Source organism: Scatophagus argus, chromosome 21 (genome assembly GCF_020382885.2).
Source record: "Scatophagus argus isolate fScaArg1 chromosome 21, fScaArg1.pri, whole genome shotgun sequence".
Classification (NCBI taxonomy): domain Eukaryota; kingdom Metazoa; phylum Chordata; class Actinopteri; family Scatophagidae; genus Scatophagus; species Scatophagus argus.
This window is the reverse complement of record NC_058513.1, coordinates 8070061-8083997: the sequence shown is the minus strand read 5'-3', so window position 1 is coordinate 8083997 and position 13937 is coordinate 8070061. Positions and strand designations below refer to the sequence as shown.

The window sequence follows — 13937 nt, the reverse complement described above, 5'->3', positions numbered from 1 at the left end:
TCCCTAAATGTGACTTATAAAAAGTTAACAAAGTGAATTAAGGCTGACCCCTTTGCTGCTTTATAGGGGTAACCAAACTGCTGTTGACTGTGCTGCTCCCGGCATGTGAATGTATCTGCAAATTGAAATTCTAAATTTAACTGAAATTTTTGAAAATGTCTTTGTTTTGAGAGGTTTTGTCTACAGTCATGTTTAGACTGATGTAAATTCAACCAAAGTTTATTTGCTTACCTAATCATATACAGTCTAATGCTCAGATTATTTTCAAGTTAGGGCAAGTTTCTCTTTGACTGTTGAGACTGAGCTGAAAAGGATTAGCAGTATGAGTGCAGAGAAAAGGGAAGATGATGTGTATGTGGCTTTGTCAAGATGATATTGTGTAGTATGTGATGTCAAAAAAGAATTTTCAGTGGTATCCAAGCTACCAAGGTAGCTCTTAATCACTTTGTGTATCCTCACTGTTTGTGAGTGCGTGTGAGGTGTTTGCATGCATTAAAAAGCTTTGATCTGATGAAAACTTTTGCAACATGTCTGCAGCCTTTTCAAGGCCTCTGCTGTTAAAATTGTGCCCACTTAACATCGCTCCCCATTGCCTAATAGCATCTGATTAAATATGGTAATAAGTTAAATAATAAGGCTAAATCAAAGCTCCTGCTGAGCGTGTCTGTGTTAAACTAATATAGAAGTATGAATCAGTGTTAAACGCACCTCCTGTCGCCCCAAGCAGAGACACTGATTGTTAAGCTGCAAATGGTCACCTGCCTTATTGCAGCATTGAAATGAGATTTGTTTGATTAACGGCTCACTGTTGATGTAGTTGAAAAGAAGCAGACAGAAAAGAATCTTAAGATACTGTATGAGGCAAGTCTGTTCACTTCTTTATATGAGGTTTTAGTCTGTCAGTTATCATTCCTGAAAAGTTAAAATGCTCAAGTTATGAAAAGTGGGGTTTTTTTAAATTGTTTTTGTCCCAAATGTCTTTCACAAAGAAAGCATTTAAAGCCACTCTGTTTAAATAAAGTTTGGATGAATTTAAAGACGCATTACACACACACCATTTTGACATTTGCCAGTGGTAGGTAAATAAAAAAAAAAAAAAATCTATCACAGTGTGATAAACAGAAAGAGGGCAGACAATAGATGAGGCATTAGTTGTTTTTCCTTAGGGTTCAGTGTTCTTTCCTGACACCTCGGGCATAGTCAGAATTGACACTGTAATTAGCTTTTCAAGGCTGTTGTACTGGTATTTTAATTCACCAACCAGCAATTATTGTGTGGTATCAATTATTTTAGAACAATGGAAAGCAAATTAATTCACAAGTTTTGCCATCAGTTGCTGATACTGAATGCACCCAGAAATGTTATATTTAATCTAGGATTAATTTCATAAAATGTTTCTCCACACAACCATCAAACTCCTGTTCGACTGAATACAGTTTGATTCCCAGATATAACTGAGTTAGGCTATGGAAAACCAGAGAGAGAAAGAATGCATCATATAGATTGTGTTTGAATGGCCAGAAAGTAAAACGCGTTCAGTTCAATAGTGTACTTAATGAATAACTAGAATTATTGAACTACAGAGGGAGAGATTGCTGGAGGTGACAGCACTTCTGAATGGAAAAATTGTTGTATCTGTCGTTTGCGTTGAAAAACTGTGTGTGTGTGTGTGTGTGTGCGTTTGCATGCGTGAGCACGTCAGCGAACAGTGTATCGGGTCAAAGATGAATGGGGAAGTAAATCACCTTTATTTTCATCAACTGTTAACGTGTTTTAAACCTGTCTGACTACTCTATGTCCTCATGTGCCAACAACTCATCACTTTAGCTGGTTAATAAAATGTTCTCAAATGTTATTAATAATGTTGGCTAAATCTTTGAAAATATGCTCAATTGAACAGCTAGCGTCCATTGCTAGTCGCCCGTCTGTGATGTGACTATCTGCCCACTCAACAGCCGCAGTGCTAATTTGAAAAATTCAGGATGCCTTCTCTATATCTCTGACTTCAGAGGAGATGGCTTGGCATAGCATACTCAATAATTCAACACTACAGGCATGTGAATGTATATGAATGTCTCATTTGAGACTGGGGTAAGTTGGGGGTTAGCAGCGTTGGCTTTGCTGCGGCATGCCAAACTACAAAGGCATTTCCTGGGGGCTTCAGCGAACAGAGGAAACAGGAGAGGGATGTTGAGCTCTGTTACTTGGAGACAGCTCATTCGTTTGTTGTCTGAGTTCTACCGCCCGCACATACTCACTGACATTTCACTTCTTTTCCCCTCCAGATATTAACACTTAAACATTAAATATGCATGGCCACCCCCTCATGTTTATGTTTTTGTCTTGGAGGCATGGCAGCGCGCAGCAGGCGATCCCTCTCCCTCATAGCCACTGCAATGGAAGGGAAGCGACCGTATTTCCAAAATCCCTAACTGCTGGTTTTTGCGAGAATGTCCCCTATTTTCAAATGGTCCACTTACCAAGCATCCGTCTTTAATAGTGTGTGGGCTGTGGCAATAGCTGTATCGTAACAGAGACACACACGCATGCACTCGTGGACAGACGCAGTGGGGGGCTGGGAACGTACTCTTAATCTGGGCACAGTGTGAAAAGTCACGTAAGAGAGGATTCCTGTGCCTTGCTGTGAACTTGCCAACCCCTCCTGCCTCCCTCTTAATAAAGCATTTCCTCACACACATGCAAAGTAGAACACACTCATAAAGGCGTGAGGCTCATAACACACACCAGGTAGAAGGCTGTGAATTCAAGAGCACGTGACACATGAAATCATGTATGTGCTGAGCTCTTTTTTCCCCAACCTCCCTCTCTCTCTTCTTGCGGCTCTCATCTCCTCTAAACACTGCAGGGTTACTGACGGGCCTGCTGAGGGCTCTTGTCGCCGGGTGGATTAAGCGGTGATACAAAAAGAGGCTTAAGGGCCGCAGGAAGCAATGACTCCTAAAAAGGGGGGGGAGGAACAATCAACTGGCCCACAAGCCACCCGCAACAGCCAATCAGGAGGTGCTGCAAGAGGGCACCTGAGCTTCCCGGTGCTGTGAGTGGGTCAATTCCCTGGTGACACTGGGGTCAGGGTCGGGGCACCATGGGATCAAAGAGGACATTACACACACACACAAAGGCCACAGACTTATCCCTCACCATCAGCTGTTCACTAAACATTGTTGTTGTCCACGCCCCACTATTCTGTCAAGTCTTCTCAGAAGAGTTTGTAAGTGTCCGATAAAGGTATCAGAGCTTGGAAATGGTGTTTGGAAAACATTTTTCACCCTTTACCACCACTAAAATTGATCAGATGAGGTGACCCATTCAGGATAAAATCACTGAAGCAAAGTCTATGAAGTGTAATCAGCACAGTTGCTCGTGCTGGTACCTTGCGCAAGCAGGTACATAACAGACTGTGCACAGTTCCTCTTTGTAGTGCATCAGAAGCTTGAATCACTTCCGCTCTGTGGTGGTGGATGGGAGATGTGAGAAGTGGCTGGTGAGCTGAGAAGGACAAATTGCGGGCTTAGGTCCACCGGCCATCTGTCGGCTAGCAAAGCTAATCCCTCGGCATGGACTGGGGCTCCGTGGCAGCTACCCACCACTCCAGCCCCTCTCTCTGTAGCTACCCCCATCCACCCTCCTACCCACCAAAACATAGCCCATGTCCCACTGTGTCACATCAATACTGACACTGACCTGTATTACATTTGTCCTGAGCCGTGCGTGCTGAGTACTCACTCAGTTGTGGCTGATTTGCATTAACCTCTTTTTATCTTTTTGACACACCATGGATGGTAAAGCAGTAAAGCTACAGAGGTTAACATTGATTTTTATTAGGGTTGCATGATCTATAAAGGTGAATATAAAATGTAATGCATGGCTTGTGACATATGGGCAGTGTTTGGAGGGCATAATTCAGTGTTATAACAGTTCAGATGTTTTTAGACGTGATGCATTTTTGTGAAGCACCTACAAGATGTGGTCAGTTTTTTCTTTCATATCAGGTGTATTTGTATTTTTTATTTAAAACTTAGCTCCTTTTAGACTTTTCTCATCAGTTAGTTTATTACTCAATTTTCTGAGCTTATTTGTGGCTGTTGGATCTACTCTTTAAGTTCAAAGGGAGAGAATCCAAATTGTTACTGCGATAGCACATGGGGTGTGTGTTGCATCGGTCAGGGAGAGATACTTTGCTCTGTTTCTGTGCCATGGTATTGTGCAATCAAAACATAGTTAGATCTGCCATTTTGACTCAGTGACCGAAGATTAGCTCATTTTGTTTTGTGCTCTACCTCATATGCATGGAAGACATATTCAGATATCTGTTTTTTTTTTCTTTGATCTGGTTAAATTGTAAAGGGAAATGTAGTGAAAGAGGGATTCCTTTCTCACACAGCGGTCTCAGCCTGTGTTCTCTCTCAGTCTCTCTCTAATAATACTTGCCTGGCCTGGATCTAAAATCGCTTATTTCTGGCTTTGTAAACCAGGCCATGGTTATATGGCACCCAGTAACCCTGTGCCTTCTGCCCCAAAATCCTTTGGACCTGAAACATCTCCAAAAGCATTTTTGTGTTGTGTCTCGAGTGGCCACCATTGAGAAGATTGGCGAACTCATGGAATGGCGATTGACCGTTGGTCTCAATCCAGATGGTGTCATGGAATAAGCCTTTTACGGACTTAACTGTCTGGTAGTTCATTGCCTTTGAACTGCAGCTGCGTATGGCCTTTCCGCATGGCCCCTTTTCATTTTCTGAACCTTGCTAAAAGGCTGTATGGCTTTGGATGAAAAAATGGCATCATAAACATGGGCAAGATGTGAGGAGAGAGGTTGCAGAAAAGAGGTGAAGATGACTGTATTTGCTAAGTAATAGTAGTTTGTAGTTTGTGAAGACAGTCCAGTTTATAGTAGTCTTGTCTTTTGACTACCGTCCCCCTACCCACACTGGTCCTCATCTCTGTCTTTTTTGTCACGCAGGGCTTCTTTCGGAGAAGCATCCAGAAGAACATGGTGTACACTTGTCACCGGGAGAAGAACTGCATCATCAACAAAGTCACCCGGAACCGCTGCCAGTACTGTCGGCTGCAGAAGTGCCTGGAAGTCGGGATGTCCAAGGAGTGTGAGTATAAAAACTGCACTGAGCACAGACCTCATCATGGTTGTTTAATCCCAGAAGGGTTAGCATGATTGTTACCGGTCTTAAGCCACAGCATTTGTTGACATTTGCTCCACTACCAACATTGCATAAGAGTTGACTGCTGATGCACACACATGTCAGTTGTGGCAGTGATTCAGTGTGATAAATTTATGAATGCACTGTGTGGAGACCCCATCTTGTCAGAGTTTATACTTTTAGGTTTTTTTTTTAGTTTGAAGGATTTAGTTTGCAGAGAATATCTGCTTTAAACACGAGCCACAAGGCAGCCGTGATGCAGACTGGCAATAACAGTCAGGGTGTCGCCAGCCTTGGCAGGCCTCTGTGATGAATATGTTCTCACCTGCCGAGAGTGAAAGAGCAGGCGTCTGCTCCCATCATTGCACCCTGGAGGCTGTGTGAACACATACACACACACACACCCGCACACACACACACGCATAGGCGCTCAGACTTGATAAAGTAATTGGAAGAGGTGTGACTGCAGAAAACTCAGAGGCCAACAGGGTTTTTACCTCAGCCCAGTCACATGACACAAGCTGTTACACACACAAACACACACACTGTTACCAGAATGTGTGTAGACGACACATTTTTTCTTATGAATGCTGATAAATACTCAGTAATAGAAATTGAAACAGGCAGACAGAAAGTGCAGCACCTGTCCTCCTCCTCTGAGAAGCACACACCTGTTTAAACTTGCATGCAGACAACCTCCTTCGTTTCATCCTTCTCTGCCTCCTGTCTTCCCGGCGCCGTTTACCTCATCTTTCTGGTGCAGCAAGAGAAGGGAGCGCTCCCCATGCCACAGCACTGTGGCTTACAGTAAAAGAAGTTATCCTCTGAGCTCCTTACCTTTGAATGGGGCCATTAATCATGGTTAGAGGGATCACAGCAGCCAGCTCTTTTACACACTCACAGAGGCACACAGCACACAACGTGGTGATAGACTGGAGTTATAGAGCCATCTAGTGGTGCATACGTAGTACTGCACACGTGAGAGCATCTCAAATTGGTTTTCTGAATGGAATGGAGACTGCAGATCCATTGTGACGTACATTTTAAGCCACCTTTGCTCCCTTGGTTTCGGTTTAATAGTAATCTTTTTCTGATTGTGGTCATTTTGCGCAGAGTGTGCAGATTGCTCATCCTGTGTCCTCAGCAGTGACTTTGGCTAGTGAATCTGGTCTGGGCTGGTGAGGAAGGAGAGGCTGACCATCTGGGGCCAGCAGGGAGTCTCTCTGCCTCTCACACAAGAACACACACACACACACACACATACAAAAATGCGTTGTTGTGCATAATTTCATGCACATGCTCAAATTGATGCAAGGTGACAAACACAAACTGATATGAATACATTCTCTTTAACAGAAATACACTCGGACAGTTCCATTTAAACACCATACACTCTCTGTGTCGCACACACATACACAGAAGGTGGACCTCCTGCTGGGGCCAGGGGATGTCTGGGTGACCTTGTGTCTGCCGGCAGACAGCTCCAGACGACAGTGCCAGGCCGGCTGCCAGGTGGCAATGCCAAGCAAGACAGCGTCAGAAGGAGGGTTGGTGGTTGGGGGGGTGGGCCAAGTGGAAGCCTGTAAGCCTAGTGCCATATTAATATCAACGTGTCAGTGTTTGAAGAGGATTTCTGGAATAAATCATAAAAGTTCATAAAAATAAAAACAGAGCTTACGATCATATTAAGATGGCTAAAACATCAATACTGGCTGATGAATATTGGCTCATTTATGCAGACAAAGCCCAGTACAATGGTTCCCCACATGGGGTTGGGAAACTATGAAATTTCTCTTACTTTTGCTTCTTTAGATACTTTAATGAATGTGCATATATACTTATATACTGTATGTATATTTTAACTGCTCAAATTGAATTATCTGAGAAGATAGAAGGTTTCACAAGCTGAAAAGGCTGGGAAAGACTGAACTCCCAAGTGGTATATTTTTATATAAAGCACATTCCAGCTAATGTAACTTCACTCCCACTGCTGACACTCTTCACTTTTAGGATGATTATTTGGTGTTACATGAGTTTCACAATCCTTTACACTGAATTTATGTTGGTGAGTTCAGACTAGCCACCATGCCCCAGTACCTCCCTCGCTTTATCTTACCCCTCCCCTCCTTTTTTGCCTTGCTGGCAAAGCTATCGCTCACATGTTCCTCGAGGAAGGTGTTATTCGACAATAGAAGAAGAAATAAAAGTAAAATGAGATGAAGCGACGAATGATGGAGAACAGCGCACAGGGAGGATAACATCAGCCAGAAAGGCAGGATAGTGGAGAAAGATGAAGGCTGTGAGAGGGAAAAGTATTGAACCCAGTGTGAGCGAGAATGAAAATCTAGAGTGGGGGGGGGGGGGGGGGGGGGGAGAGGCTGGAGGACAGAGAGAGAGAGGGAGAAAGTTTCATCACTGTCGATGGTGGCTGTGCGCTGCGAGCAGCAGGAGCACGGGGAACATTGACATTTTTATCTTTCCATTGAATTTAATCTGTGTGATGGACGAGCTGCCACTGCTTTAATTTTCCTCACACGAATTATCCCTGTCTGCCCACCTCTCTCTGTCTTGTACACAAACACACACACACACACACACACACACACACACACACACACACACTCACTCACACACTGACGCACTAACAGAAATTGTCTATTAACTGCACACTGCAGCTGAAATCCACTATGAGAACAAATGATTGAGTGATGGCCATGCGTCTGTGCTGTCACAGTATTCTGTATGTGATACATGCCGGCTCTTGTAAATCATTTTTATGCAATGAACACGTAACCGCAAACAATCCAGGATGCAAGTTCCCCCATTAGCATTCATATTATCATAATACATTTTGAAAGATGCATCGCTTCAAGTAGACACACACACACACACAATAAAAAACCAAGGCAGTATTTCTTTCATTTTCGCTCCCTCGCTACAGTTCCCCCCTCACCACCACCACCACCACTACCACAAGTTATTGCATGTGGCAATTCGCCATGACAGATCGCCAGTCTTGCCTAATAGTTCTTTAATGACTTCATTAAATTGTGTTGTGCGGCTTATGATTGTGCTGCCAATTTGTCAGCGCTGGTAATGTCTGGACGCTAGGGATGCCCCACTTTTATTTGTGAATTAATTGGACGTTGACTGTGCTGCAGCCCCTCCCCTCGTGGCAGACAGGACACAGATTCCCAATCAGCACCACAAGCAGGGCTCGCCCAAAAATGTTGAGCAGCTTACTGCACTTTTATCTGGGGCGTTCCTTCACTTTCTGAACCATAATTAGCTTATTAAAGTAAATGGAAGTGGGAAGCATTTTACGGTTTTTGTCATTTTCACGGTATATAAAAACAAAACTGCATTGTAACATACTGTATAATATGGACTTTTTGATTCTACTTGTCACACTTTGCTGCTATATTTCCTCATCTGATGTGTTTTGGTGACTACATGAGCTTACCACATGAGTACCCATCAAACGCTGGCAAATAACATATTATCGTGTTCTAGCTACACAGCGGGGTCTTCTTCGTTTCTTGTTTTGGCGAGCACTGCTTAGCAATAACATAGTGCACCCTCAGACTTCCAGCCCCCTCCCTCCTCCTTCCCTTCATGTTCTCCCAGGCAGGGAGGCCTGTCTGTGGCCTGATGGATGAGCAGCAGCACCAAGCAGTGCATCCGTCCCTGGCCCCAGGCCATGCCCCTCTGTCACAGACACTGATCTCCCATCAGCCAGAGCGCTCTCAACCTTAATGGTCAAGGTTAGGATTAAGACAAGGAAAATCTGATCTTAGGTCAGCAGCTAGGGGAAATTCAGGTGCCTTGAGGGCAGGTGGAGATGCGAGGAATTATAGAGGTGAGTTTAGGAAAGTGGGATGATTTAAAGCTTAAGAAATACAATTTTTGAAACGGGAGATAGTGCGCCTTGGTGAGAAAGAAATGAGAGGAGTACAAGGAAAGAGAGCATGTATTGTGTAAGCGAGAGAGAGAGAGAGAGCTGGAAGGTTTTTTTTTCCGGTATGGGCACAGCAGCCGAGCCCTTTTAAAACCATTAGAGACGGGATATTTGTCATATTATGTTATTAGATTAGCCGGGACCCCTAATGAAAGCTGTGGCAATTCGTCAGCCTTATGGATAGCTCCATCTACCACCACTATTTATCAACTAGCACCCCATCTCAGCTGCCCCACCCCCAAACTCAATGCACACACATACACAATCCAGTCACAGCTAGACTGCACCCCAGTCTGGATGGACTGGGGGAAATGGATCGAGCCTGTAATGGGATTCCAATGCTAAACACCCTGCCTAGTGTTTTTTGTCATTTAGGGTGAGCACACTATTCTCAGTCGGATCGCCCAGAGGGAAACCACATTGGATTATTTCAAGGTTTTTCCCCCTCCCTCCATTACCATGGTGCTTCTTTGATGGAGCTGTCTCACAACATTTATCTTGTAGCATCCGATAAGAAGTGATGCTGTGGTTTCTGCTGCTGTGTGCTGCAGACTGAGCATCCTTTCCTGCTGATTGCTTTGCCTTTGATCTCGATCTCAGTTTACATTGTTCTACTGTTTAAATGGGACATGTAGGTTATGTGGTTGTTCGCAAGCAATCTATAGACATGTAAATGGCTGATGAAAGGCACGTATGTTTTTCACTGCAGGTTCAATTCAGTGATTTTCTAAAAATGGGATGAGATCATCAATTGCATAATGGTTACACAGTGTAGCTGGGATGGAGCCTGAACTGTTCTTAAACATTAAGCTTTTCAGGAGCTGAAGCCAGAAAATTTCTGTCATGCACACTAATCCTTTCTGTCGTGCTGCTTTGCTCCTGGTAGCGGTGAGAAACGACCGGAACAAGAAGAAAAAGGATGAGAAGAAGCAGGAGTGCACGGAGAGCTACGTGCTGAGTCCTGACACAGAGCAGATGATCGACAGGGTTCGCAAAGCACACCAGGAAACTTTCCCCTCTCTCTGCCAGCTGGGCAAATACACTACGGTCAGTAACATGTCACGGACGACCTGTTTGTGTCTGTATTTGTTCAACTTAATTAGCTGTCGTTTATTGTCACCTGCATATTCAGTTTATCTGAAATTATCTAAAAAGAAAAATCTCTAACCCTTCCCCTCCTTCCAGACTAACAGCTCAGAACGACGTGTATCCTTGGATGTAGACCTGTGGGACAAGTTCAGCGAACTCTCCACCAAGTGCATCATAAAAACGGTGGAGTTTGCTAAGCAACTGCCTGGTTTCACAACGCTTACCATCGCAGATCAGATCACTCTGCTCAAAGCAGCCTGTCTGGACATCCTGGTAAGAACAACAACCCTGCGTTTTTATTCAAAGTTTTCTCCAAACATTACTTTGATTTTTAAAAAAGAGCTAGTAAGGTAGGGACGTGGTTCAAATTTCCAATCAAATCAACAACCCATTATGTTTCTCCCAGATACTCCGGATCTGTACGCGCTACACCCCAGAGCAAGACACCATGACTTTCTCAGATGGACTCACGCTAAACAGAACCCAGATGCACAATGCCGGGTTCGGTCCGCTCACCGACCTGGTTTTTGCCTTTGCCAACCAGCTCCTTCCCCTGGAGATGGATGATGCAGAGACAGGGCTGCTCAGCGCCATCTGTTTGCTTTGTGGAGGTATGACAAGTCCCCTCAAAACTTATTAAACATACTCTTTGCCAACTGACAAAGCCCAAATTTCTGCGGTCTCATTGTCCAGGCCTAAACTGTCCCTGCTGTCTATGGAAGAAATGGCTTTGTTGTGCTCTTTTATTGAGCACCACCTAGTGGCTGACTTTGGTTTTTAGGACAGGGTATTATTGACACACTGTTTCTGTACTATGTGTTTGTCCACAGATCGTCAGGACTTGGAACAAGCAGAAAAAGTGGACATCCTGCAGGAACCCCTCCTGGAGGCATTAAAGATATACGTAAGGAGGAGGAGGCCCCACAAGCCACACATGTTCCCCAAGATGTTGATGAAGATCACTGATCTGAGAAGCATCAGTGCTAAAGGTCTGTGCTTCAGACTGTTCTCAGTCCTACACATCTCAGTTTCATATCACATTTTGTTGAAGAGAATGAACTAATTGACCCATACATAAAGTGTATTTTGTAAGAATTTTATTAGTTTACATTTTTCTGCCATTCCCCAATCGTCTCTGCAGGAGCTGAACGTGTCATCACTCTGAAGATGGAGATTCCAGGCTCCATGCCCCCTCTCATCCAGGAGATGCTGGAGAACTCAGAAGGTCTGGAAAGCGGAGCTGCAGGCGGCCGGCCCAGCGGTGCCCCCCCAGGCAGCTGCAGCCCCAGTCTGTCCCCTAGCTCTGCCCAAAGCAGTCCAGCCACACAATCGCCGTAGTAGCGGCCCACCTTTTTATTTTTCTTCACTATGCTCTCTGTCACCTCCCTCGATGTTCTTAAAAGGAGGGGCGAAGGAGGGGGGCCTTGACCCTGACTGCTGAACACGGGAAACCGGCAGAACCAACCCCCTCCTCTGTTACGACACAAATCCCCACCTCCTGATCTGCTTTCCTTCACTCTGGAGCACCGTCCTGATGTGAGGGGAGGCACGGCCGGGGCGGGCCGGGGGAACTGGATGCCTCTGAGAGACCACACCGTAAACACTGCTGATAACTCATCCTCCTTTTCCCTCCACTCTCCTCTCCAGTTTTCTCCAAAAGACTCATGGAAACAAATCGGGATGCAGTGGAGACCAGTTTTAAATGGAGCTGAGAGTGGCTGGGGCACCGTGGGACAATACAGGAACAAGGACAATGCATACAGACTGACTTGACAAACACCAGTCACTTTTTTTGTTGTACTCTGAGGCAGACTCCAAGCTTGGGACTTGTCAAAAGACCCCCCTCCTCAAAGACTCTGGGTCTTTTCTCTTTTTCCAACTTCAAAAAAACAGATTTCGTACAAAAGATATATAAATATATAGAGAAAAAGTTAAGGAACTATTGTGATTGACATGCCAGAATGGCAGGTTGAAATGAGGACATGTTTTCTGAGATTAGAAATTGTTGTACTTCTTCACTGTTTGACTCTTTTCATACCCATCGAGAGTATTGAGAAAGACGTTTCGGTTTTATCACATTTGTACATTATTCTAATTAACGAGAAGCAAAAGATGTTGAAATTTCTCTCCAGTCAACACATGCAAACACACACAATCAAACATGTACACACACATACACACACACACGAATGTGCACAGAAAACAAGTCGCAATGAATATCACCTACTATTCCAGGTTGGATTTGTTTTCCTTTTTTTCTTTTTTTTCTTTTTTTTTTGCTTCCAGGAGAATGGAAAAAAAATGATTGTATGAACATGGTTGTATGATATGGTCACAGGTCCTTTCAAGAAATCAAATTAATGAAGATTCATTATTAAGGTGTATTTTAAGTAGCCTTTGAGTTTGTGTATATAAGCTGTATTCATTTCTTTAAAACTATGAAGAGTTTTAGGCTTCACCTGATTTTTTTTTTTTAAGAATACCTTTTATGTGTTTTGTTCATAGGTTTGTGATGCAAGAAAAGACATTTTGAGCACATTTTACTGAAGGAAGTTCTTTCATGTTTTGTGTCCTACTAAATACTGGACAGACCCTTAACCAATCACTGGCTGTTCAGAATGTGGCTTTCACAAACAATTTTTCCTCTCCCTACACTTTTAAAACATGGTTGTTTTTTGTTTTGTTTTGTTTTTTGTTTAGGTTTTTTTTTTGTTTTTGTTTTTGTATTTTTTTTTTTTTTTGTAATTTTTTTTTTTTTTTTACATACAGTAGATAACAAAGTAGCACTCCAGTCGGGGCATAGCTTTTTGGCCATGTAGCAGAAAGAGGTGGTGTTTTCTGAAAACGGTGAGCTGCACGCCACTTGTAGCCCACCAGGTTCAAATGCGCTACAGCAGCTCAGCTTAAAAGAGAGTTAAAATGTGAAGAATGGTGTATATACACACTATATTAAACACAAATGGTTCTGAGGAGTCTCTGAATGGATCATTAAACTGTAGTGGATGGGAAAAGACTAGATTGCTCCGTCAGTGGTCAGGCAAGTGAAGGTCCCAAATGTGATGTTTGTCTACTAAGTCCTCACAGATCTCCCCCTGGCAACCTGTGGTAGAAACAAATATGTGACTTCTTGCAACCAGAACAACCTTGTACCCTGCAACTCACTTTACGCCAAAACGCCTTCACAGCTGAAATCGACGTCATCTAGACCATCATTACTGTACACATGCCAATGTCTCAGGAAGGAATCATTTTGTGTGCTTGGCCTGTTCTTTGTATATGTTCTGTGCTGCACCTCCTAACCCTCCTGTCACAGATGTACACGTACACACACTTCTGCTACTGAGCCCCTGATTTTTTTCTCCACTCACTCATTTTTGTTAGGCCTGGCAGACCAGGACTTATGCAGAGAGATGCCCACCCTGACCCCACAACGTTACGACATAGGATGCCAGTGTGGAGTCTCTCTGAGTCGTTCATGTGTTCTTTTTATTTGTACGGTCAAAGCTGCTTTCATCATTTAGGACTTCACCTATCCAGAACAGCGCACAATGTTTCCCTCCACAGCTAATCTGGAATAGGAACAGACACAGCGTCAGTTTGAGAAGTATGGAATATGTTGCAATTTTGTCAAGATTATCAAGCGACTTTGGAAAAAAACAAAAACAAAACAACAACAAAAAAAAATCAAAAATAAAACCGACATTTAATAATTA

General features: G+C 43.7%; 1 protein-coding gene across 7 annotated transcripts in view; it reads left to right on the top strand.

The window, feature by feature from the left end:
• raraa (retinoic acid receptor, alpha a) overlaps window positions 1-13937 on the top strand; it is a 132571-nt gene extending 118634 nt beyond the window's left edge. For all 7 annotated transcript variants that reach the window (XM_046377829.1, XM_046377831.1, XM_046377827.1 and 4 more), the window contains 6 exons: window positions 4982-5123; window positions 10022-10182; window positions 10321-10497; window positions 10631-10835; window positions 11055-11213; window positions 11366-13937. In XM_046377829.1, coding sequence (XP_046233785.1) covers window positions 4982-5123; window positions 10022-10182; window positions 10321-10497; window positions 10631-10835; window positions 11055-11213; window positions 11366-11562 — 1041 coding nt within the window. In that variant the 3' untranslated portion in view covers window positions 11563-13937. The remainder of the gene's footprint in view (window positions 1-4981; window positions 5124-10021; window positions 10183-10320; window positions 10498-10630; window positions 10836-11054; window positions 11214-11365) is intronic.